We start from the raw sequence: 23,193 nt of genomic DNA on the forward strand, positions 1-23,193 counted from the left end.
ATATGTGAGGAATGTGTTGCAATGTCACTAGGCTATAGAAATTTTTCAGGTCTATTCTTATGGGACCACTCTCATATATGCGGACCATTGTTGACTGAAATGTCATTATGCGGTGCATGTACTTACAAAGGTCAGCTCTATTTAATGTGGGAGGGGTTTACATAAGGGCACGAATGGGGTGTCTCTGGGGACCATTTTGGGAAATTGGCTACCACTAATATTTGTTGTTTGGGACTGGTTTCCCAGCTTTAGCCCTGAAAGTCTTGTATGCCCGGAATCCCCTCCATCTGGGGCAAACCAGGATGGTTAGTCACATTATAGGTTCGTCATCCACATCTGGACGGTGAGCTCCGTGAGAGCAGGGTGCTTTCATTGCTATATCCTAGAGCAATGCCAGAGTAGTGCTGACTCCTACATTGCTCAGCATTTTAAAATGAATCTTTTGTAGTACAAAAGTTAAGTCTGATGGTGATTTGTATTTCAGGAAGCTTGATTTTGAGGTGATCAAAATCTTGTAAAATAGCGGAGGCCTCTGGACAGAGACCCATTTTAAGAAATGTAGCTAAGTATTAGTAGTCATCAGCTGGGTGAAGCAAAACAATATCTATTTTCGTGCTTCTCTAAAGAGTAAAGAAGATGGCTATATGAAGTAAGTAACTTCTGGTTTTACTTTTTCCTATTATTGTTCTTACCTGGTTCTTCCAGCATCTGTTCCTTCTTCAGATCATTATTTCCTCCCTGGCCTCTCCAGTCCATTTCCACCACCCTCCCATTTCAGCCTCTTTGAACTCTCCACGTTCTTTACTTTTCCTCCTCAGAGGAGCATTGTCTTCTCCACCATATTCATTCTTGTTCCGCTGTCTCCTAGCCAGTCTCACTCTTTCCTCTTACCCTACCCTACGGTACTTAATCAAACTAATTTTCCTAAACCATTGTTCCTTTTATGTCACTTATTCTGTTCAAGAATGGTTGTTGCCCGTAAGGGTCAAATTTAAATTCCTTTGCCTGGTTTTCAGTATCTCCTATAACCCATCCCCCATTCTGCTTATTTCCAATACATGTGCTTTTTCCATGCTACCAAGCAGTTCTCTGACACCAGCTGAGAGTCCTACATTTCACCTTAATCCTTACACTCTACCTGGAAAGAGCATCAGACCCTACAGATTGTTACCTGTGCTTTGACCGATGGGCTCTAACTGGAGGCTCCCATCACCCCCTTCTCAATTTGATTAATTTGCTAGAACAGCTCACAGAACTCAGGAAACCAGTTTACTTACTAGATTACTGGTTTATTACAAAGGATGTTATTGGATACAGATGAACAGCCAGAAGAAGAGATATAGAAAGTGTGGTCGGGAAGGATCCCAAACACCAGAGCTCTGTCCCTGTTGAGTTTGGGGTGCCCCACCCACTTGGCTAGGATACCCAGAGCTTTCCAAAAGTCACCTCGTCAACATATTAAAAGACAACTATATAGCTCTCATCACTTAGGAAATTCTAAGGGTTTTAGGAGCTCTGTGGCAAGACCAAATGTATGCTTCTTATTATAAATCACAGCATGACCTATCCTTTATAATATTCAACTGATTCTAAATTAAGACACCCCTATTTTCATTTTTGGGATGTTATGAATGGTAAGAAATACACAATTAACTAATACAATAAAGATGGAGTCAAGTGCAATGAAATAGAAAGGAGCAATGGGGTCTTTACAACAGAGAAACATCAGTTAGATCAGAAAAGTTTTCATTAAGTTGACATTTCAGAAGGTCCTGAAGGAGGGGGACATTGAGGACTGCTGCAAGCGGAAAAAGGATCAGGCAGAATAAATACTGTGGAGGAAGGAAAATAAGGACCATAGTTAGAAAGAATGTAAGTCTACGTTGGGTGAAGCATAGGATGCAGGTAAAGAGGATAAATAAGATGAAAATATTAAGGTATCACTGGGTAAAGCGAGGAATGCTAGTGCTTGCTGTTCATTCTTCATTTAGTAAACAGTGGAGACTCAAAAAGCTTTATATGGGCATCGGGAATAGAACTGGGTCTTCAGTAGACCCAGCAGCAGCAGCTGGAATTGACTGGAAAAATCCTACGAAAAAGGAGCGGGTCTACAGAATAGCTCAATAGTAAATGTAAGGCAATTGACTAAAGGACCTGTGAGTTAAATTGTCCACAGCATATCCAGAACACTGTTAATGTGTCTAATCACTGTTGAAAATGTTATTAAAACTGTTTGTTACCGAATCAATCATTCTATTGCAGAATTTAAATTGAGACTGCCCATGACAAAACAATTTAGATTTGAAAATATTGAAAAGTAGAATTCCTTCTGGATACTGTGACACATCCCTTAAGATAGTTCACTTGATTATCAAACTGCTGATGTTATGGTATAATCAGTAAAAGTGACGGTACCCATGATGATGTGGTTCCTTAGCGGTCCTCAAAGGCGTTGGGATGTTGATTTTTGATAATGACAAAATTTAAAAAGTTAGTAGGGTCACCTTGAAGTCAATTGATACTGCGATCACAATATTTGCTTGTGACAGGTTTACTATTTTCACATTTCTATACTGCAGTAGCAACTTGGTTTTTAAAAGGAAAACTGTAAAGGGGATTGTGTTGTTGAGGTTAATTTTTGGAGGGTAACAAATATAGAATATAAAACTAACATACATTTATTAAATGGTTTGCAGTTTCTATGAATTCTGTGTTCATAAAAATATTAACTAAAGTATTACAATTTTCAGTAAAAACAATTTTAAAACATTTTACTGGCTCTTAGTTTTTGGATATCTAGATATGCCAAGTTTTGTTCTTAATAACAAGGAATAGGAATTTATAGAAAAACCTGGTTCTTACAGCACTTAAAACATATAGGTCAAATGGTTTCTGGATTCTCTGAAAAAACAAAATTAACCTAAATCAAATACAATTAGTCTTTAATATTTGGTGAAATTCTGTTAAACTGTTTAAAATTATGATCATTCTTAATATATATTTTTAAAAATTATATAAAATCGACATATTAGAAAGAGAATAGGCTTTGGGGTCAAATGACTTTTCCCCTTACTAGTTATGTGCCTTTGAACAATTTAACCCCGTTCTTCTGAAAAATACTTTTAATCCATTTTACCATAGAGTTGTGAGGTTTACACACGATCCTAATGGTAATTGAGTGTTTTCTATGTATTAACCCGACGGTTGGCAAACTTTTCCTATAAAGGGCCAGATAATAAATATTTTAGGCTTTATAGGCCTATGTTTTCTGTCACAACTATTCAACTTTTCGGCTATAGCATGAAAGCAGCTATAGGCAGTACATAAATGAGTGTGGCCTATTGTAATAAAACTTTGTATTTTTGGATGATGAATTTTGAATTTCATACATTTTTCACATCATGAAATATTCTGATTTTTCCCTCAACTATTTAAAAATTGTAAAAATTAACCTTAGATGGTATTCCACATACAAACAGGTTGGCCTACGGGCCATAGTTTGCCAACCCGTCTGAGACACTTAATCCTCGTAACATACTATGAGGTAGGTGCTATATCTTAATTTTATGGATGAAAGTAACAGGTACAGAGATGTTAGGTGATTTATTCAGAGTTCCACAGCCAATAAATGTTAGAAGCATTAAAAATGACTAGTGTATAGTGTAGAACCTCACACATAGTCCAGAGTCAGCTGAAATAATAGACATTTTTGCAAAATTTTTCATCCTTTTATTCCATAGCATTTATTGGATTTTGAGGCCCAATATAGTGGTAGGCCCATTAAAAGAAACTTAAGAATTTCCTTGTAAGCAGGTACTTGATTTTGTTTTAATGCTTTAAAAGATGGCTTAGTTGCAACAGGCAGGAAAAAAAATCATCTTAGTTGAAACACAGGCAGGAAAAAAAAATCACTATCTTGGTTTTATACAGCTTTTTTTTTTTAACCCTAAAAGTGTTTTAGACACTGTTTTTTCTCATTCATTCTCAAAACATCCCTGTGTGAGAAGCATATTTCTGACATTCCATCCTAACTGAAATGCTGCAATGGAAATGGAGGAATAATACACAAAAATATATTTCTGGGACTTTCTCACTTCATCATGATAACAATTGACCTACGACAAGAGTTCAGTAAAGGTTTTCAGAATAATTTCAACCTTATAACTAACATAGCTGGAGCAGTGTAAAGAACTACATCGACCTAAATTATGAACAGAAAAGGAAAATGTTTAAATCACCTTTTTCTTAAATGTAGATTTGCTTTTAGCCTACAATCAGTAGTCTCTGCTGCATTTTGCCACTTTTGTAAGAGGAAAAAAAGTTGCTGCTGGCATTAGCGACTTTTGTAAGAGGAAAAATAGTTGCACCTATTTCAAATATTAGAGTGAATGCCTAAACGTGTGGAGGATGGTTGCCGATTGCAAAACCTTATAAAAGTTTCTTTTCCTGATATAATACTAAACTGGGGAGGGGCAGTTTTAAAAAAATGCCTTTTGAAGATTTTTAGGATAAGAGAAAAAGCAAAGATGTTTCAGAATGAGAATGTAAACACTGCTTTAATCCTGGGTCGACCTTCCATAGCAAGCTTGATCTTCCTGGGCCCTGCTTTATTGTTTCAGATGAAAATGCATGATCAATGTATGCTATTCCCATTGTATGGTTTTGCTCAGCATTTCCTACAGGAAGTGAACAAACATTTTTCTACAACTCCTCTATAATTAAAAACAAAAAATCCATACTTCAAAATTTAGTGACTGCATAAATTCTCATGGTAAGGGATTTGTAGCCCCCCACTGTACTGGATCAACCACAGGGTTTATTGTGACTGTATCTTAAAATCAGAAACAAGATTATAATTCTCTCCCCACCAACACACACACACACACACACACACACACACACACACACACACACACACACCCCAAAACACCAAAAACCCTTGACATCCCTATGTTTGTTTGAATTCAGAATACCATTATTGCATTGTGTAACTTGGTTGCCACATATATTCTTGAACAAACAATATTGAAGTGTATATACGGTGACAGTGGTACTGTGTATAGAGAGCTGGGATGCCTCCTCCATTGTGCAGGTAACACATTTTCTACCCTCCACTCTCCGCATCCCCCCTCTATCCCTAAGCCCCTTTGAATTTTATAACATTTGATTCTAGTTCATCTTCTCTTGTAAGCTTGTCCAGTGACTTGTAACACATTCTTTAATTACTTGGATTATTAAACTTCTTTTCACCTTAGTGAAGAAATTGAAATGACCTTTAACTCTTTTACTTGATAGCCAAGAATATTTTTTTAAATGAAGAAACATACACATTAAAAAAAAAGGGATCCTGGTAACAACTATTTTATAAATATGTGACTGTATTTTTCTTCATGTCCAGAAACTCTTATTGAATAGAATTCAGGTATATTCCTCCCAAACCCACACAGGTCACAAATCTAACACCAGGTTTTCATTTGTACCAAAATGGGCAAGATAACGAAGGCACAGGGTCACTTTTATGAATGCAGGACATCAAACACAGTCATGAGGCACTAATGACATAGAAGCAAAGTCAATCACGAAAAGCAAGTGTTCCAAGTCTGCAGTAACTTTCCTCCCTTTAACATTTGGCAAAATTCAGTCTAGATATTTTAACATCTCAGAAAGAAAAAATAAATAAGAGATGCTACATTAAAATGTCAGATTACCTATAATTAGTCTTTAGGAATAAAAAGAAAGGGGACCACAGATTTCCTGTATTCTTGGATTATCCTTCCTTTCTGAGGGTCTCAGATGTCTGTATGTGTCTGTAGAAATGCCAGCTGGACCCGAAGATTGAAGAGATTGTTGGTAGTTGCTGACATGGTCCCTCAACACTACTAAAAGTTATACCACAAAAGCAAGATCAGCTTGATTTCTGCTTTTAGTGCTTTGTTAAAAACCTAAGTCAAATTTGATTATTTAAAGGTGACCTAAAAAGTTTAAAATGAAGGAAAAATACATTGTGGCTTCCCAATGAGAAACAGATTAAATATTTAAACTTCAATGGCAAATATAAATACACTTTAAAGCCACACAAGTTTTTCTCCTGTAGGAGAATCTATACAGACTACAAAAACAGTTATTGTTTCTCTACTGCTGATGAGCACGTCACTCACAGAACATACCAGGAGCTAGTTTCATGGGGTTAAGAGACTTTTTCCATGACGCTATATGAAAGATGAGCGCTTAACCTAGGTCTGAGCAGGTAGAATACCCCTATTACAAATATATGACAATTAAACAACAAAACACAGCCCAATCTCGGTTTACATCAAAACCACCATCTATGGGATATAGAATTACTTGCTTTCTACGGGTTAATCCCACCCATTGCAAGACTAGAGCTGGCAGTCAATGGAACGTGCCATTTACAAATAAGCCTAAGTCTATAGCTACAGAAAAACATGGAAATGTATCAGCCTATCCGAAGGAGTTAAATATGTTTTTAAAATTTTTCCTAGGAAATTAATTTTGATATTATTTCCCAAGTCCTTCAACTAAAGATGCCTTGATATTTTTTGTCTTTTTATATCAAAATCTATCAAACACGTTTAACTGTTTCCAAGCATTAGGAACAGAGGAGCTGGTTTAGCATGTATTCATGATTAATTGTTAATATTTCAGTGAGTTACAATAAACTGTTTTTGCATGCTTGAAAAATTAATTGTAAAGAAAACATAAGGAATACTTATGGAGGACCTCAATAATTTGGTGTGGGTTTTTTTTTTTTGCTTTATAAACCCCTAATATTCATCTCTCTATATATACAGTTGACCCTTGAACAATGCAGGGGTTAAGGCACCCCCCCCAAGCCCCTGCCGCACACTCAAAAATCTGCATATATCTTTTGACTCCCCCAAAACTTAATTACTAATAGCCTACCATTGATCGGAAGCCTTACCAATAACATAAACAGTCGATCAATACACATTTTGTATACGTATTATATACCTTATTTTTATAATAAAGTAAGCTAGAAAAATGAAAATGTCATTAAGAAAATCATAAGGAAGAGAAAATACACTTATTTATTGAAAATAATCCATGAATAAATGGACCTGCGCAGTTCAAACCCGTTTGTTCAAGGGCCAACTGTGTGTGTGTGTATGTGTGTACATATATAAGCATTTTCATGCTTATTACATAAAAATAACTATCAGAAATATCAGTCTATCAATTTTAGTTGATATATGTCCAATTAATTCACTGCAGAAGGGAAAATAAGACAAAAAAAAATCTAAAGTAATCAGTAAAGCTCACAGTTCAAAACGTTTTTTCCTTTTTTTTTTTTTTTTTTGCTTGTTTGAAATTTTTTTTGGTAGTTTATCTGTGCTCTGTTATGCAAGCTGATTCCCAGACTAATGGCCTCCAAGTAGATTTGAAAGGAAGCCTGAAGACTTCTTATTTTGCTGTGCTTCTGCTTCCTGGTCTTGTGAAAGTCCCAATTCACTCTCAATTTGATCGAGCTCTGACTGGTCAAGGAGTTCAAAGTCATCCACTTCTTCAGTGTCTGTGTCCTCTCCTGGGCTGGGTGCAGCCTGACTAAGGGCTTGCTGCGTGCCCTCTAGCTGGTCCTTGATAGCAGCAGTCACTGCAGCTGTGATGACGTCCCCAGCCAGGTTGCTCATCAAGTGAAAGGTTTGGTCACTGCTCAGAGGAAGGGTGAGACCAGCCGCGGACTGCCTCTCTTTGCTCGCTCTGCGACCGCTGTCCAGCTGTTCCTTTTTCCTCTTGAGCTCAGTGGGCAAGCCAAGACTTAATTCATCTTCATCATTTGTTCCCATGCCATTTTCTGGAGATGGAAAATCTGAAAGATCTCGAGTGAAAACTTCCTCACTAGGTCGGTCAAGATCTGTGAAATACATAACAGAGGTTCTTGTTTAAGCACCACCATAAATTTGAAATAAAAGAGCTGTCTCAAAAATACCTGATTTTAATCTGAATCCTTTGGGCAACCTTGGCATTCATCTAGCCTCCTGGTTCAGCTTAGATCAACTTAACCACACGTCGGACCCCTCCCAAATCTGGGACAGTGTCTCTCCAGGACACAAATACCATGTGTCTCCCATACATCTTTAATTTTCTTTGTAAGCACAAAACAGCGTACAGAACGACTGAAGATTCAACTCATCTAATGTTAGCCTGAGGCTTAAGCTAAAGTTTAAGTATTCACCATAAACAAAAATTCCATCCCGCCTCTGGGGAGAGAATTAGATTAAGCCAGTGTGGATATGTATGATCACAAAATAAAAAATATGTCAATTGGAGGTTTTCAGGGAACCTGGTGCAGTAGATGTGGAATATTACCTAACCTTAGCATTTTCAGCTGTGGAGATCCGAGTATCTGTAACCTGCGTTTGTTTAAAGCAATGAATTAGAAGAAGCTATTGCTCTTTCTATTCCATATTCAAGCTCAGAACTTATGGAAACATCCCATAAATACAGCTGAAAGTGACCATACCATTAAGATTTGGGACATTTGAAAGCAATGCCCGGTTAGTAGGCAGAGAGTGATTTGATGTTATTTTTCACTTTTCATAGACAATCTTTCAGTATAATGGTTAACTCTTGACAACAGTGATTCAAAATCTTTGATGTGATTACTGAAATTCAAGCCTCGAATGTGGGCTGGATTATTGTTGCCCTTTGTTTGTGTAAACCTGAGATGGGATGCTTCAGAACAAAGTGTTTTCTTATCCTGCTCATGTAGATACTTCGAGTTGAAGAGACTGAGTGGACCCAACAGATCCTCTTGTCCTAATGCAGTTTAAAGATGAGGAAATTGAGGTCCACAGAAATACAGTTAGTAATGAAGAAGACAAGATGACTGTTGGGTCTCCTAATCCCCAAATATGTCTCCTTTCAAACACTGCACAAGCTCCCTCTTTCTTCTGAAAAAGAAAGTGTGTTCTTGCTTGTAAAACTACATATAAAACAATTTATTCACAATCTTCCATTATAATCTCATATTTTCAGTGTATGGCTAACAGGACTTGAAATAATCCAATGAGACTAGCAACAGTTAAATTCATGCACAAGAGTTGTGTCTCTGTTTTAAATTGCATTTAACTTAATTATTAAGTTAAATAGGTTTTTTTGTTCGTTTGTTTTTTAACTAACTTTGAAGAAACATGAGAAACCTTGGAGTCAGCTTTGGGTTTGGAGAACTTGCCCTCCATGCTTCCACCCCTTTCATGAGGACGAGCCCTGAAAATGCGGGATTAGCTCCTCTCTTCCTCTCCTCCCATTAGTGCTGTAAACAATGTCACCAGACATTTCAGGAGTTAATTTTGTTTGCTGTCAATATTCATTTGCTTTCAAAATAAAGGCGGATTTTAGACATTGACTTGCTCAGATTTTTTTTCTCATACTCAAAAAAATAATAGCTTTGAGATATAATTTACACACCATAAAATTTACCCCTTTAAAGTGTACAATTCAGTGGTTTTTAATGTATTCACAAAGGTGTACAACCATCACCACCATCTAACTCTAGAACATTTTTATCACTCCAGAAAGAAACTCATACTAACTACCGGTCACTCACCATTCCCTCTTCCCAGCTCCTAGCAGCCACTCATCTCCTTTCCGTCTATATGGGTTTGCCTATTCTGCACATTTCATATAAATTGGACTTGTGTGTCTGGCTTCTTTCACTTAGCCCAGTGTGTGCAAGGTGCATCCATGTCGCAGCAAGTATCAGTACTTCATTTTGACAGCCATGGTATAGATACACACCCTTGTGTTTAGCCATTCAGCAGTCGACAGAGTTAAAAATTTCTGCAAGCACTCATACTAACAAAAAGAAGAGTATCTAGAAATGGGAGCATACCGTCAGAAGTGTCTGTCTGTGGAGTGTATCCTTCTGAAAGGTTGAAGGTCCCGTTGTCAGTCCAGGAGACCTCGGATACGTCTGTGTCAGACACAGAAAGCTCTTTGGCGGCCACGTTGAGGCTAATCTGTGTCAATAGAAATACCAGGCCCATTTTAGACTTCTGTGGGAAATCTTTTGAAAACTCCACACTAACACCGAAAAATGTCAGAATCATAAAAACCAGATGAGTATTTTCCTTTCAGGACTGTTCAACCATCTTAGAGAAATAGGAGGAGACTCTTAGGAAAACCATTCAGCAGGAGTGCATGTCAATAAATTTACAGCCAAACCACACAGGAACAAATTGAAAACTAAACAAAAAATACCTTAGGACAAAGAGCTGAAAAGTCTAATTCACTGTCATCTTTGTGACTTTTTTCTTTGTCTGCTTCTGTTGAGAAAAAATTTGGAAGCTTTCAGTTTCCTGGCCAGCGTAGACACTGTATTTTATCATCTATTACATCTCCTTACCCACATTCCTCATATTCTCCAATGCCTTCACAGAGTTAAATGTTCGCACATAACAAGCTTCACATATTGGCAAATGTCTGAATTCCAAGGCAAATGGTCCATATCAGTGGTTCTCACAGTGTGGTCCCTCAACCAGCAGCATCAGCATCACTGGGAACGTTTTTAGAAGTGTCAATTCTCAGGCCCTACCCTAGACCGACTGAATGAGAAACTGTGGGGTGGGGGCCAGCAAGCTACGCTTTAGTAAGCCCTCCGGGCAGCTGTGATGCTTGCGAGAGTTTGAGAATCTATAAGGTCATAAGCCAAGTTAAAAAGTGAAAGTTGATCACGTTGGTTTTTCCAATATGTATTCTCTTCCTTCCCTGGTTCTTTCAATCCCACTTATACGGCTCCCACACTCTTAGTTCTGCTTGTATCATTTTTTATTTGCATTCGTTCACCCCAAAATAAAACAGTTTAAATAAAGTAAATCATAAGTAGCAAATATAGAATGGTTGAATCCTTTTCTCCTTCCCCTGAAAATTTGGATTAAAAAGTCAATTTACTGTATGTTTCAGAAAAGAATAAAAGTCAAAACAGGAATGTTACTTTGGGGGTATTAGTCTCTGTGATATTAGTAAATGGCTAAAACACCCTGAAATGTATTGAAGGTTGATTTTATAATAAATAGCCCCGATGTCTCATTTCATGCATGGAACCTAAAATTCAAACTGTACCTACCAGATCTCTCACGTTTCTTCTGATTAATATATTCTCCAATTCCAAAATCTAGTTTCAGCAGAACTGATTTGATTTTGCTGTATATTTTTTGTCCCATATCATTACACTTAAACAGTGGACACAAAAATGCACACAGTACTGAAATATAAGAAGGAAGAGAGTGTAGATAAGATGATCTGTATTTCAAAAGGCTACATCTTTGAATTTCACAAAAATATTTCAGTTTCCTGGACTGACAAATAGAATTTTTTTCTTAGGGAAATGCCTTTGTGAAGTAAGTTCATAATTTCAATTCTTCCCCCGTAATGAAAACATCTACACACACACACACACACACACACACACACACACGATACTTCTAGTCATTGTTTTCAAAGACTTGCAATTAAATCAACTCCCTTCCTTTAATCCTTTTACCGTCAAAATTTATACAAAGATTCCATGCTTTCCAGACAACGGTCCTAGATTAAAATCTCAACTCTGCTTTTTTTGTTAAACACCCTGGGTGTTTAACAGACCATGGGGAAGTCACTATGTATTAGCTTCTCCTCAGTAATATTGAGATCGTAACATTTCTCGGGGCTGTTGTAAACAATAAATGAGATGGACAGATACCATGTGGCTGATGTCTGCGTCTATTCGACCCTCCTCTCTGGCCCTTTCTCCTTTACCCGCTGCACAGGGCAGACCAACAGGCTCCTATCCTACATGAGTTCTACGGGGGAGAACAGACTCGAGCTCGGACCATTTGCCATCTGTGTTATGCCTCAGGAATACAAAAAGAAATGAAGGTTGTATCGTCTTCCCTAATGTTTATTTCTTTGTTGTTGTGAGGAAATGTGCCCATTTACCTTTTAAATGGGAGCTGCAAACTCAAATATCTCTAGAAGCCAAGGTGGTACATGTAAATTTTAGAAGCTGGTGTGAGAAAAACGGGGAGATGCGAGTTAGTTAAGTGGAGTATGCCCTCTCCACCGACAGGTGGCAGCACTAGATCGTACTTTTCAGGAGAAGCAGGAAATCTACACCTGTTTTTTTAATGGCATTTTCAAGTTATAGGTGATATACAGTAAATTGACATATTTAAAGTATCCAATTTGGTAAGTTTTGACATATGCATACAACTAAAACACCATTGCCACAATCAAGATAGCGAACATATCTACCACTCAACCTAATTATTTTTGGATTCATCCAGGTTGCTAAATATGTTAATTTTTAGTGTTCACAGAGCAGTAATGCACTGTATGGATAAACCACAATTTGCTTAGCCATGCATCTAATGATGGACATATGGATTGTGCTCTATTTTTGGTTACTACAATGAAAACTGCTTATGAATATTCATGAACAAGTCATTTGTGGACGTATGTTTAATTTTTCCTGGGTAAACACCAAGCTGTGGAATGGGTGGGACCATATAGCAATTTTTAAGAAACCACCAAACTGTCACCCAAAGTGCTTGTACTATTCTCATTACCAACCAACAGTATGTGAGAATTCTAGTTGCTTCATATCCTTGCTAATGCTTTAATATGACCAGTATTTTTCATTTTAGTCATTCTGGTGTCATGGTATCTCGCTGTGCCTTTAATTATCTTAAAATAATTAAAGCTACAGAATAATTGGAGCTACAGAATGAATATGCACAAGGGCAGAGGTATTCGTGTTTGGGGGGTGGGGCATAGAGCTTATTTATAGTTTTAAGACATCGTTTAAAGTAAAATGAATCACTTATAATACTGCCTTTTGGCAACTATGGTTCCTATTTTAAACTATGTCTCTAGGAAAAGGAGAAACTTCGTACAGGTCGAAAGAAAAGAATGATCGACTTTCTTTATAAATAAGAACGCACCCCTCCTCTTCCAAACTATGGCAGGTCTTGCAGACCATTAAACGATACCATACGCATCACATCCACTGTACTTACAGAGCAGATAGCTGAGTATAACTCCAGGAATGTAACTTCCCAAGATCGTAAAAAATGTGCACACACTGCAGACCAGGAGACAAAACTAGAAATTATAGAGATAACATGTGACAGTTAGCAGAACACTAAGACATTTTAGAGCACAGGATACACACACAATTATTTATCTATCTGCGATCGATCGACCGTGTTATGGCAAATGTTTTCCAAGCAGTGTTCTTTTGCCCTTAAGTCTAACTAATGACTGCTGTGTTGAACCAGCCTTAGTCCTCCCTTCACACTTGGTAATAATCATTTTGACATTCCAGAAGTTAATTTCTGGCGCAGAACACAATGTCTCCCATAAATCATGCCCGTGGCTGCATTACTGCCAGATGCAAGAGAACTGGAGATTTATAGGCCCCCGGAAACCTTCACTCAGGATCACTCACTAAAATACAGCAGCCTGGTAACTAAATTTGCAAGTTCTAACTACTTTGATGAGCCCAGCAAAATTCATAAATACAGCAAAACATGTTACAGAAATTAGAGGCATTCACATAAATGTAACAGCAATTTGCATAGCTGATAAGCTGCTGCGGTCAATCTACCGGCCATTACTATCCTCCTTCCTACCATATCTGTCCCTCAGACTGACCCACGTCTAGGTCACCTAGAAACCAACTACAAATGAAATGAAAGTCCTACAGCGAAATGTGATTATTTCCCTTCTGTCAGTCATGACCGCCCCCCCAAAAAAAAAAAAATCTTGGTTGTTTTAAGAAATTAAAACATCAAGATAGCAAAAATTCTCCTGTAAAGTCTTCACATATTTTTTCACATTCTAATCTTAAAAATAAACTATCTTCTTTTGCTTTGTCTTTAAATTAAGGTATTAAAAACTGCTAAGCAAAGAAAATAAGGACATTTCAAAAAGATACACGAATGAGGGATTTATAACTCTAATCAATAACTGATTAAGAGGAAGATCAAGGGGGTCTGCGATTCAGATTAACTTTGATTTTTCGTTCTGTAGCACAGGGTTAACAAATGAACTAGTCAAAAGGAGAACTGATGAGCTTATGGGACTAAATTAAGAGCTGTTTCTGAAACAGCAGAGGCCCTTGACGAATATAGAATTCTAATAGTAGACTGGAAGGAGAAAGACCATAAAAGTTGAAAGAACAGCTAAATCCATGAAAGCATTACTATATTCAGAATCCAGTTTTGCACAAGGATTTCATATTATTCATGAGTTTGTAGCATCATCCTCTTAAGTTAATTGACTTGGGGCCCAGTAATATAGTTCAATGCAGTTTTAAGTTCAGAACCTCCTAAAACTGTTTAATCGTTTCAGTAAAACTGGCATAAAAAAATGCAACCCCTCCACCACCACATGGATATCTATGCTAAAAGTCTCCTGCAGTGATTTAAAAAATCCATCCATATACAACGTTGCTACCTCACTATGCTCACAATGTGTCCGAGTACAGTTCTATTATTTAATACTAGAATTGCAGTTAAGAGAGAGGGATATTAAATGCTGGCATTCCTCAGCTCTTCTTTCCAATTATAGGTGGAACTGCAAGAAACTTGAAAGGCAACAAGAGAAGGGAAAGAGTCCATTGATGGCTCTATGCCTCATCTTTGGTGTTAAGATCACAGCTGAAGCTGTCTCTACACACGAAAATATACAAGTGTGTATGCTTCTCCATGCAATCCCTTTCAAACCACTTACGACTCTTCTCTTGGGTTTTCATCTTAACTGGAAAAATTCTCATTCCATGTATATAATCACTACAAATGTTTTTACCAAAGGTTTTCTTTCTTAAATAAATCATGTAACAATCTTCACTATTTGGATTAAAATTGAGACTCAATTATCTCTGAAAGCACTCTTGAAGGACTAGGTATTCATTTCATCTTCCTTTGACTTCAGAACCAGGCCAGATACTATAAACTGAAATTCTCAATGAGAATTTCACCTTGGTCTGGCTGATAAAGCCAATCACCACTCATTTCAGTTAATGAGCTAGACATATACATATAAAAACAGAAACCAATCCAATTTCAAAAGATGAGGGTGAGGATTTTCTAATGCTAACACTAACATTTCTGAATCTTGCTATCAGCTTTTACGGCATGTGTTCCTAGGAGATGGTATTCTGAATTGGAGAACACTTACAAGCTGATAAAATAGGCTAATTCATTTGCTTCTAAGTTTACTGCACATTTTAAAGCACATGCAGTAATTCTCCTGTACTGGAAAACTTGCCTTGCCAGGGCTCTGCTGTTTGAAAAGAGACATTTCTTGAAGAAATATGCTGAAATTCATCCATGATTCTGCAATACAGTGGCTGAGCCTGGGCCTTTCCTCTGGTTTGGAATTGATAACTTCCCAGCTAAGGAGAAAAAAAGAAAACAAAAACAAAATTTTTTAAACTGAATTTTGGATGAGTCATTCAACATTTATTGCTTCAGCAAACATTTATTGAGCACCTACTTTTGGTCACACTCTCAGAAAAAGCCCTGTGAATTTGGAGGTAAACAAGCCAGACAGATATCTGCATAACAAAGCTCAAATGCCAAGAAAAGACATACAGGCTACACCACCAGCTACGCAGTTACCCAGTTACGATGAAGGATAAGCTGAGAAAGAGGTAGGTATAGGATGGGGGCTTTGGGATGTCTTCTCTGAAGCAGTCGCTCTCAGTTAAAATCTGGATAAACAGGCATTTACCATAAGGGCTCAGAAAGTTCCAGAAAGAACAATGTACAACCTACTCAGAGGTGAGAAGGAGCTGAGGGCACTAGTAGTCTATTGAGGCCTGGCTGTGGCTCCAGCAGAGGGAACCAGAAGAATTTCACTGTATGAAGCTGGGAGAGGACCAAGTGGCCCTGTAGGGCTTGTTAGGGACATCTCAAACCGTAAGGACAGGGAAGCCACAGTGCTTTAAAAGACACCTCGGCATGGATCTTGCCATCATCACCATCACTGTCGTCACCATCATCATCAACACCACCAATGCATTTTCAAACACTATGATTGGTCAACTCTACAGAAAATTGTTCAACTCATCAGGATCTCACAATACCTCATATTTCTCTAGGGTATCTTTCCCCAACTATCGTCATAGAATACGTTGAATGTGATGCCTGTCCCAGGCATGTGCTGTGTCCCTGCCCTCATTTTTCCGTAGGAACATCAGTGAGCTAAAAACTAGGAACCATCGTGCCAGGAAGAAGACGCAAGCAAATTACAAAGACGTCCAGTTCAAATCCCACTCTCGCAATCTTAACTCATCACAAAAATATACCAGTTCAAACAAACCCTGCTAAGGGCCCTCAACTTCATTCATTTAATAGATACTTATTATCTATTAATAGATACTTAATAGATACTTATTATCTATTTAATAGATACTTATTATCTATTATCTTCATCTAGTACCACCGTGATGAAGGCACTGCCGGAGAGCTAAGGATGTGGCCATAAACTAAACATGTTTCCAGTAAAAGACAAGGTTTACTAGCGAGCTATCATCTGAGCGCTGACTGCAGGGGTTCAGGTAAAGCCTGACCTCTGGATTCAACTCCGGTAGCACTAACACAAGTCAAAACTATCTTGGCCCTTAGCGCCCAACTACACAGAAATTGTGTACACATACGCGTAGGCTGTTACTTTTTAATGTACTTTGAATACTAATGCAATTTGTAAACTAAATAAAATTTCCTTTGCCAATATAAATTTTAGTCCAAGTTTAAATGAGAATAGCATTAAAAAAGAAAAATAAATAAATATTGCGTTTTTCTTCTTCTTTGTTCTCTCAGCCTCAACTAATGCTCTGCCAGAGTTACTGAGCTAAGCTGTCCGGGCTGATGCTATTCCACTAGGCAGGTATTTGCCAAATGATGTCCTGTGGTCGTAAGAAATGAACTTTGGGGGATGCTTAGGTACCAGGGAGTGGTTTATGTATCCATTAACTCTACTCCATCACTGACCAAATCTAGAACGTAGGTTTCCATACCTCATGAATGATTTCAGACCCACTAAAAGAAACACTAAGTACATGGCCACTCTTTGTTGCCAACATGTGCGCTTAACGGGAAAAGATTTTGTATAGGAGAGCAAAAGCTGCAACAGCAAATGAAATAAGGAGGTTATTAAACAGTGGCCACCTTTCTCAGAACACCACAGACTAGGTGCAAATCAGCAAGGCTAGGCTAGGCTACTGTCCAGTTTCGTGGACCGTGAAGCTAACAGAAATATAAATTTTAATTTCTGCTCTCTATGCATAAGGAGTAGTAGTTAGGAATTTGGTTGAACTGTTTGGCAAATATAATTCTAATAATAAGCAATGAAAACCTTACAATGGAATGATTTGACTGTCATTCTTTTAATAATTAAAATGAAATGAACATTTCCTATTTGGAAACAAATTTAAAGCACATCATTTCCTTAGGACAATGAACAAAATAAGTGAGTTGTATTTAAGCAAAAGAGGTGCAATAGCAGTGGAAACGAACTCCAACTCCACATTTGTCTATGGACCTCAGAATCATAATATTGAGAGAAAAAAAATCACAGAGTATATATAGTATGTTTTCATTTATGTAAGACTCAAAATCACACTAAGCTAACAGATTATTTAAACAAGGAAATGATTAAAAAAAAATAAAACAAGATTCAAGAGAGGGCTTACCTCGGGGGGCGGAGGAGTAAATGAGAGCAAGGCCCACACGGGAGCTTCCTGGGTACTGGGCATGTCTATTTGTTAACTTAGGGGATGGATACTTGGAAGTGACTTATCTACTGCTCTTACAGCTACACCTATATGTATACCTGCATACATATGCGGACTCTACTTAAACATATGTTGATACTTAAATGTATAATCATGTTTTCTATTGAATAACATCCTTAAATGATTGTATCTCACTTCACATCCAATAGTCAAAGTATAAATTGTTACTTAAGGTTTGCCTCGGTTTATGTACGACGAAGTGAAAATAATATTTCTGCTTACAAGAGCCATGAAAAATAATTTTTTTGAATAAATGGTACTTTGTATAGATGCTGGAACCTTCTTCTGATACTATGTTTAGGATACATGTCTCAGAAGTGAAACTACATTTGTAGAGACATATTTTATTACCCTAACAAATAAATGCCCTAAAATTGGAAAGGAGCTTTGTCTAATACTAAATCCCTAAAATTACCTACATGATCTGCGCAGAGATTAACGTTATAGTAAAGTCTTCGTATAACTTAAGATGCTTAGTACAACAATTAAATACAGTGGTACCTCGGTTTTCTAATGTAATCCGTTTCTGAAGACTGTTCGAGTTCTGAAATGTTTGACAACAGCCAACAGCTAGGCCTCAAGATCTTGCACTCAGCGGAAGTGCAAGATGTTCGACTTCCGAGGCGTGTTCGAAAACCGAAGCATTTACTTCCAGGTGTACAGTGTTCATAAACCGAAATGTTCATCAACGGAGACGTTCAAAAATTGAGATACTACCATAACTAAAAATTCTATTTTGCATTTAAGGATCCTACCTATTTTCATAGTGAGCTTCAAATGGATATGAAGAAACCTCAATACCCATCCATCCATTACCTTATTCATTTATTCAATAAAAAGCTACAAAGTTCCCCCGTTTTTGTCTTCCATTATATTTGGTGTGTTTAGTATTATTGTTATTTCAAGTCAACACTGTAGCATTATTCCTTTCTGTGTCTACAGATATCACCACTTGGTTTTAAGAAGAAACAAGAGAATATTCAATGTGTGAATATTTGTCCTAGACATAAAAAGACACTCTCACATTAAATTTCTCCCCTTGAGAAAACCCCTGGGATAGTACGTTGGGACTAGGGTTTCCGGGCGGGAACTCCTACCTGTTCTCAGGAATTGTTTTCGCTTTCCCGTTCCCGAATCCCAATATATAAACTGTTTTCTGTTCTCCACGATGAAGCGTTTCCACAAAGTGATGGCCGATACTAACAACCACCTGGGTTCAAGGAGCTGATTTTCCCGATTTCCCGACCAACTTTTCTCAGGTTTTGGGAATGGAAAAACGCAAAAAATTCACAAGAACGGGCGGGAATTCCTGACGGGAAACCCAAGTTGGGACAATAAATTGCATTGTTACTTAGATTTATATTAACATAAAACCCTTAAATAATTCTAATTGATATTTGAATTATTGTTATAATCAGCAACAAAAATGTGAAATTCATTGTGTACAGTTGAAAATTATTTTCTAACCAAATGGGTTTGGGAAATGCAGTAAAGGTTTGTGATAAAAATAAACGTATAGATGGTGCTGAATAGAACTGAATGGAAATATGCATGATTTACAAAGGAAATCGGAACTCAAGGGCAAAGAAGAGATGTCACTCTACACTTCTTTAAATGAAACATGGACCCAGAAGAATCACTCTCTGGGAGTGTCATAATAGTTTCAAATTGTCCAGTGATTAATTCTGAGTACCACTGGAAAGAACATTTCTGTAGTCTTCCATTATATAGTCTACCATCAACTTATGTCACCACAATTCAATTATGTCACCAAAATGTAACATAATTAATATAGTTACGTAATTTAGAGTGAGAGAGAACATTTAATGCCAATATTTCAAAGTCCCTTATTATTAATAGATGAGGAGAGTAAAACCCAAGATTCCTCGGCCAGTTTGGGGCAGAGCCACAAGTCGAGGACCAGACTCCTGATTTCCAATGCAGTTCTATTTCCTTTAAGCATGTGCCCTATTCAAAGGATGAATAAATTCAGCGACATTCTTTGAAGAAACCCCATACTGAAATTCAGAATGAGAAGGAACACACGATGTTCTTCCTCCCTCCTTTCTGGAGTCAGGAGGAATGAGGTGTGATGGACCCAAACCCACGCATCCTTGTTTAGGACCCACCTTTTCTGGGCAAAAGAGAGCACCTTGTGTGCAGAATCCAAATACTCAGCGGAAACTAAGATTCCTGCTTGGTGATTGGTTGACGTTTAATACAGGTGATGTCTATATGTACGTACACACACACACACACACACACACACACACACACATACACGCAGAGTGGCTCCATAATGAAACTCTAGGTTTTCCTAGAGAGCCTTACCTGGAAAACACATAACCACAGAAAGGATCTCCTGTGAATACTGGACGATGCTTGGGAAAGATCTTTTACATGGTGTGTGGCTCTCTTCCCACCCTCCTTGGCACTCATCATGTGCACCAAAAGGTCCAAATAACATAAAAGGATGCTTAAAAAACAGTGTAAAGCTTTACTGAGTCCTTCACCAATGAGTATAACTCTTCTATGATTGAAGCTCATCCAGAAGAGAAAACTAGTCACCAGGAGTATCAGTATTAATATTCCAGGGCTGATTTTTTTCCTCCTTAGTTTCAGAGAGAACACGCATTTGCCATGTTCAAAGGGGAAGTCAAGTTCTTTGGTTCATCCACCCGTCTTTCTTTCTTTCTGTCCTTTCCTCCCTCACCTGCTTGCTCCCTTCCTTCAGCTTTCTCTTTCACCCACGCCTTCACCAGGGAGTGAACTTGCTGCACACTCCAGCCAGAGGTAAGGACCACTTAAGAGTCCCTCCCCCGTGACCACCATCCCCAACCTTCTACATTCTTGGTGAGTCCAGTTGAAGTGGCTCCAAGCAAGAAGCCACACGAGGCACCCTCGTGGCCACACCATCTTTCAATGGGCTTTGTCCCAGGATTTACAGCCGTGTAGTGCTTTCAAAATAAGATACCCAAACTACAGCAGATTCATGTACTTATGTTCTCCTTCTTAAGAAACACTAAAGGACAGATTTTTGACAGAAGACATTCTGCATGGTTCAAGATAAGCATTTATTTACCAAAGAACCAATGTATGGTTTCACCTGTCAGAGAGAATCTAAGGGAATACAAATTAGGAAGACGGTTCCTCAGACAAGCAGCTTCACTTTATCCCAGAAGGGAACTGGGTGGAATTTGAAGGCAACATCCCCTCTCTCTGCTTCCATATTCCAGTTATTAATAGAACACACTTAGGATATTACACATTAGGTGATCTGGTCAAAGTAACCCTTCTAGGCAGTTCTCAAGCTGAGTGTGAACCCCCAGGGTACTATTTAAACCCCAGCCATTCAGGCCTCACTGCAGAGAGTCTGATGGAGCAGGCCTGGGGGGAAGCTCAAAAGTCTGCATTTTTAGTAGGTATCCCAGGTGTTTCTTACCCTAAAAGTCACTGCAAGAAACACTCCATGAGAAAGTTACACAGAATTCCCGTTGCAAAAATAAAGACAAGAGGCGAATTTGCTTTGGGCAAGATGGTCTATCAGGGACCCACAAGTTGCCCTCCCATTTGAAACAACCAAAAAAAAAAAAAAAAAAAAAAAGGTAAGCAAGAAAAACCAGACAAAATAACGAAACACTGGTTTTCAAGACCGTGCATGTTATGTAAAGAAGGTCAGTCATCCCTGAGAGACGGTGGGTCCTGCGATGGCCCAGCGCTGCCTTGAGCTTCTAGGCCACGGAGCGGCAAGGATGGATGCTGGTGACTACCTGGGTTGAGGAGACAGAATTCAGATTCCACAGACAAGACCAAAGACGCAGGACAGAGTGTGGCACGTAGAACCTGCAGAAAGAACGCTGACCATCTAAGGGGCCCCTGGAGTCTCCAGTGAGGAAGCTGGGGGCCAGGAACAAGTGACCAGAAGGGAAGAGAAGGGACAGAGTCCTGAGCTTACACAGGTCCTACCAACCAGACTGAAAAACCTCAAATTCATGCACACTGGGTCGTACCCAGAAGGGTCTTGCCTCAGGAGCAGAGAATTATTCATCCTAGACTAAATACTGGTCTGGTCCTAACAGGTCCTAAAAGCACACTCCGAAAGCATCAAACTGATTTTAAGTAATTTACGTGTGTCAGATGTAGGAGTAAAAAGTGCCAAGTTTTGTTATGAACCAAGTAACTCACATGGGACCTGAATGATTTTGTTTTCTTTGATATTTACATTTTAAATTATTATGTGCCTTTTTTTTTCTTAAAATATACTTAACAAACACAGTGTTTAAATTTTATGTGAAAAGACAAATTAGTCTTTGTACAGCGTACTGGCTCCGTGCATGAAATTCAGAATGCAGTACATAGTATTCTCCATGAGGGGGTGCTAGAAGACCAGGAAATGTGACACGTGCTCTACAAATAGATTGTAATTCTGTAAGAAAGAACATGTGTTCGCAGCCTGTTTCATCTCTTTCACCCAAAGTGCCTTTGAGCACTACAAGAAATACTGCTGAAACAAATGAATCTTGGCACAGAACTAATGATACCTCAGCATCATTTCCCTTCCGTTCGTTTCTACAAACCTGTGCTGAGGATAGTAGGTGACTGCTAGTCATCAATCCTGGATTCAGGGATATAGAGTTGACTAAGGCACACCCCCTACTCAACAAGTGAGAGTTTATGTGTGACCCCCAAATGATTTCTCTCTCTTTCCCTCTCTCTCATTCTATATGAAACTCACTTTTATAAAATGACATTCAATTGTGCTTAGGACTATTAGGGGAAAAAATCGAAAACTAAGTTGGGGATTGGACATATGAGGAGAACCCTGTTATAAATATAAGACACTATCTTTTTGTCATTGTACATTTTACAGGATAATAAATCTTTCTCTAGCATATACTCGTGAACCTAAAAGTCAAAAAATGTTTTTATAACAAAGCTATGTTTCCTAGCAAAATATTCGGAGTTTTTAAAATATCAAAGCTCAAATCCTTTCACATATTTCTTGAGCTTTAGATTTGAGGACATAATTAGCAGCAAGAGACAGGTAACCTGTGGTGGGTGGAGAAAGCGAAGGGGAAAGCAGTGTGTGGGTGGATGTAGAGAGTATGAATGAATCCTGATGGGGCTGGTTTGAGTTTTGGGGTCCTGTCAGCCCCGAGAGGCAAAGTTTTGGCCTCGAGCTGGTTTCGGTTTAGTTTCTGGCATTTGCAACACAAAATAAAGTCCTATATTTTTCAGTGGGAGCAATGAAGAGTTATATATTTTAAAGCGGGAGGTAGGAATAACTAATTAAAAAGAGTTATGGAATAAGGTTACACAGAGAGATTAGTGTCACAGTGTTATTTAGATGACAATTTTTAGTAGAATGGAAA

The 23,193-nt window shown here is 38.1% G+C and overlaps 1 protein-coding gene across 3 annotated transcripts in view; it reads right to left on the bottom strand.

Moving 5' to 3' along the window:
• Positions 1-7,314: 7,314 nt before the first annotated feature.
• Positions 7,315-23,193, bottom strand: part of RETREG1 (reticulophagy regulator 1) — a 112,732-nt gene continuing 96,853 nt past the window's right edge. For all 3 annotated transcript variants that reach the window (XM_033110180.1, XM_033110181.1, XM_033110182.1), the window contains 6 exons: positions 15,292-15,418; positions 13,038-13,122; positions 11,108-11,245; positions 10,243-10,307; positions 9,875-10,001; positions 7,315-7,894 (listed from right to left, as the gene is read on the bottom strand). In XM_033110180.1, coding sequence (XP_032966071.1) covers positions 7,401-7,894; positions 9,875-10,001; positions 10,243-10,307; positions 11,108-11,245; positions 13,038-13,122; positions 15,292-15,418 — 1,036 coding nt within the window. In that variant the 3' untranslated portion in view covers positions 7,315-7,400. The remainder of the gene's footprint in view (positions 7,895-9,874; positions 10,002-10,242; positions 10,308-11,107; positions 11,246-13,037; positions 13,123-15,291; positions 15,419-23,193) is intronic.

This window comes from Rhinolophus ferrumequinum, chromosome 7 (genome assembly GCF_004115265.2).
Source record: "Rhinolophus ferrumequinum isolate MPI-CBG mRhiFer1 chromosome 7, mRhiFer1_v1.p, whole genome shotgun sequence".
NCBI classification, from domain to species: Eukaryota; Metazoa; Chordata; class Mammalia; order Chiroptera; family Rhinolophidae; genus Rhinolophus; species Rhinolophus ferrumequinum.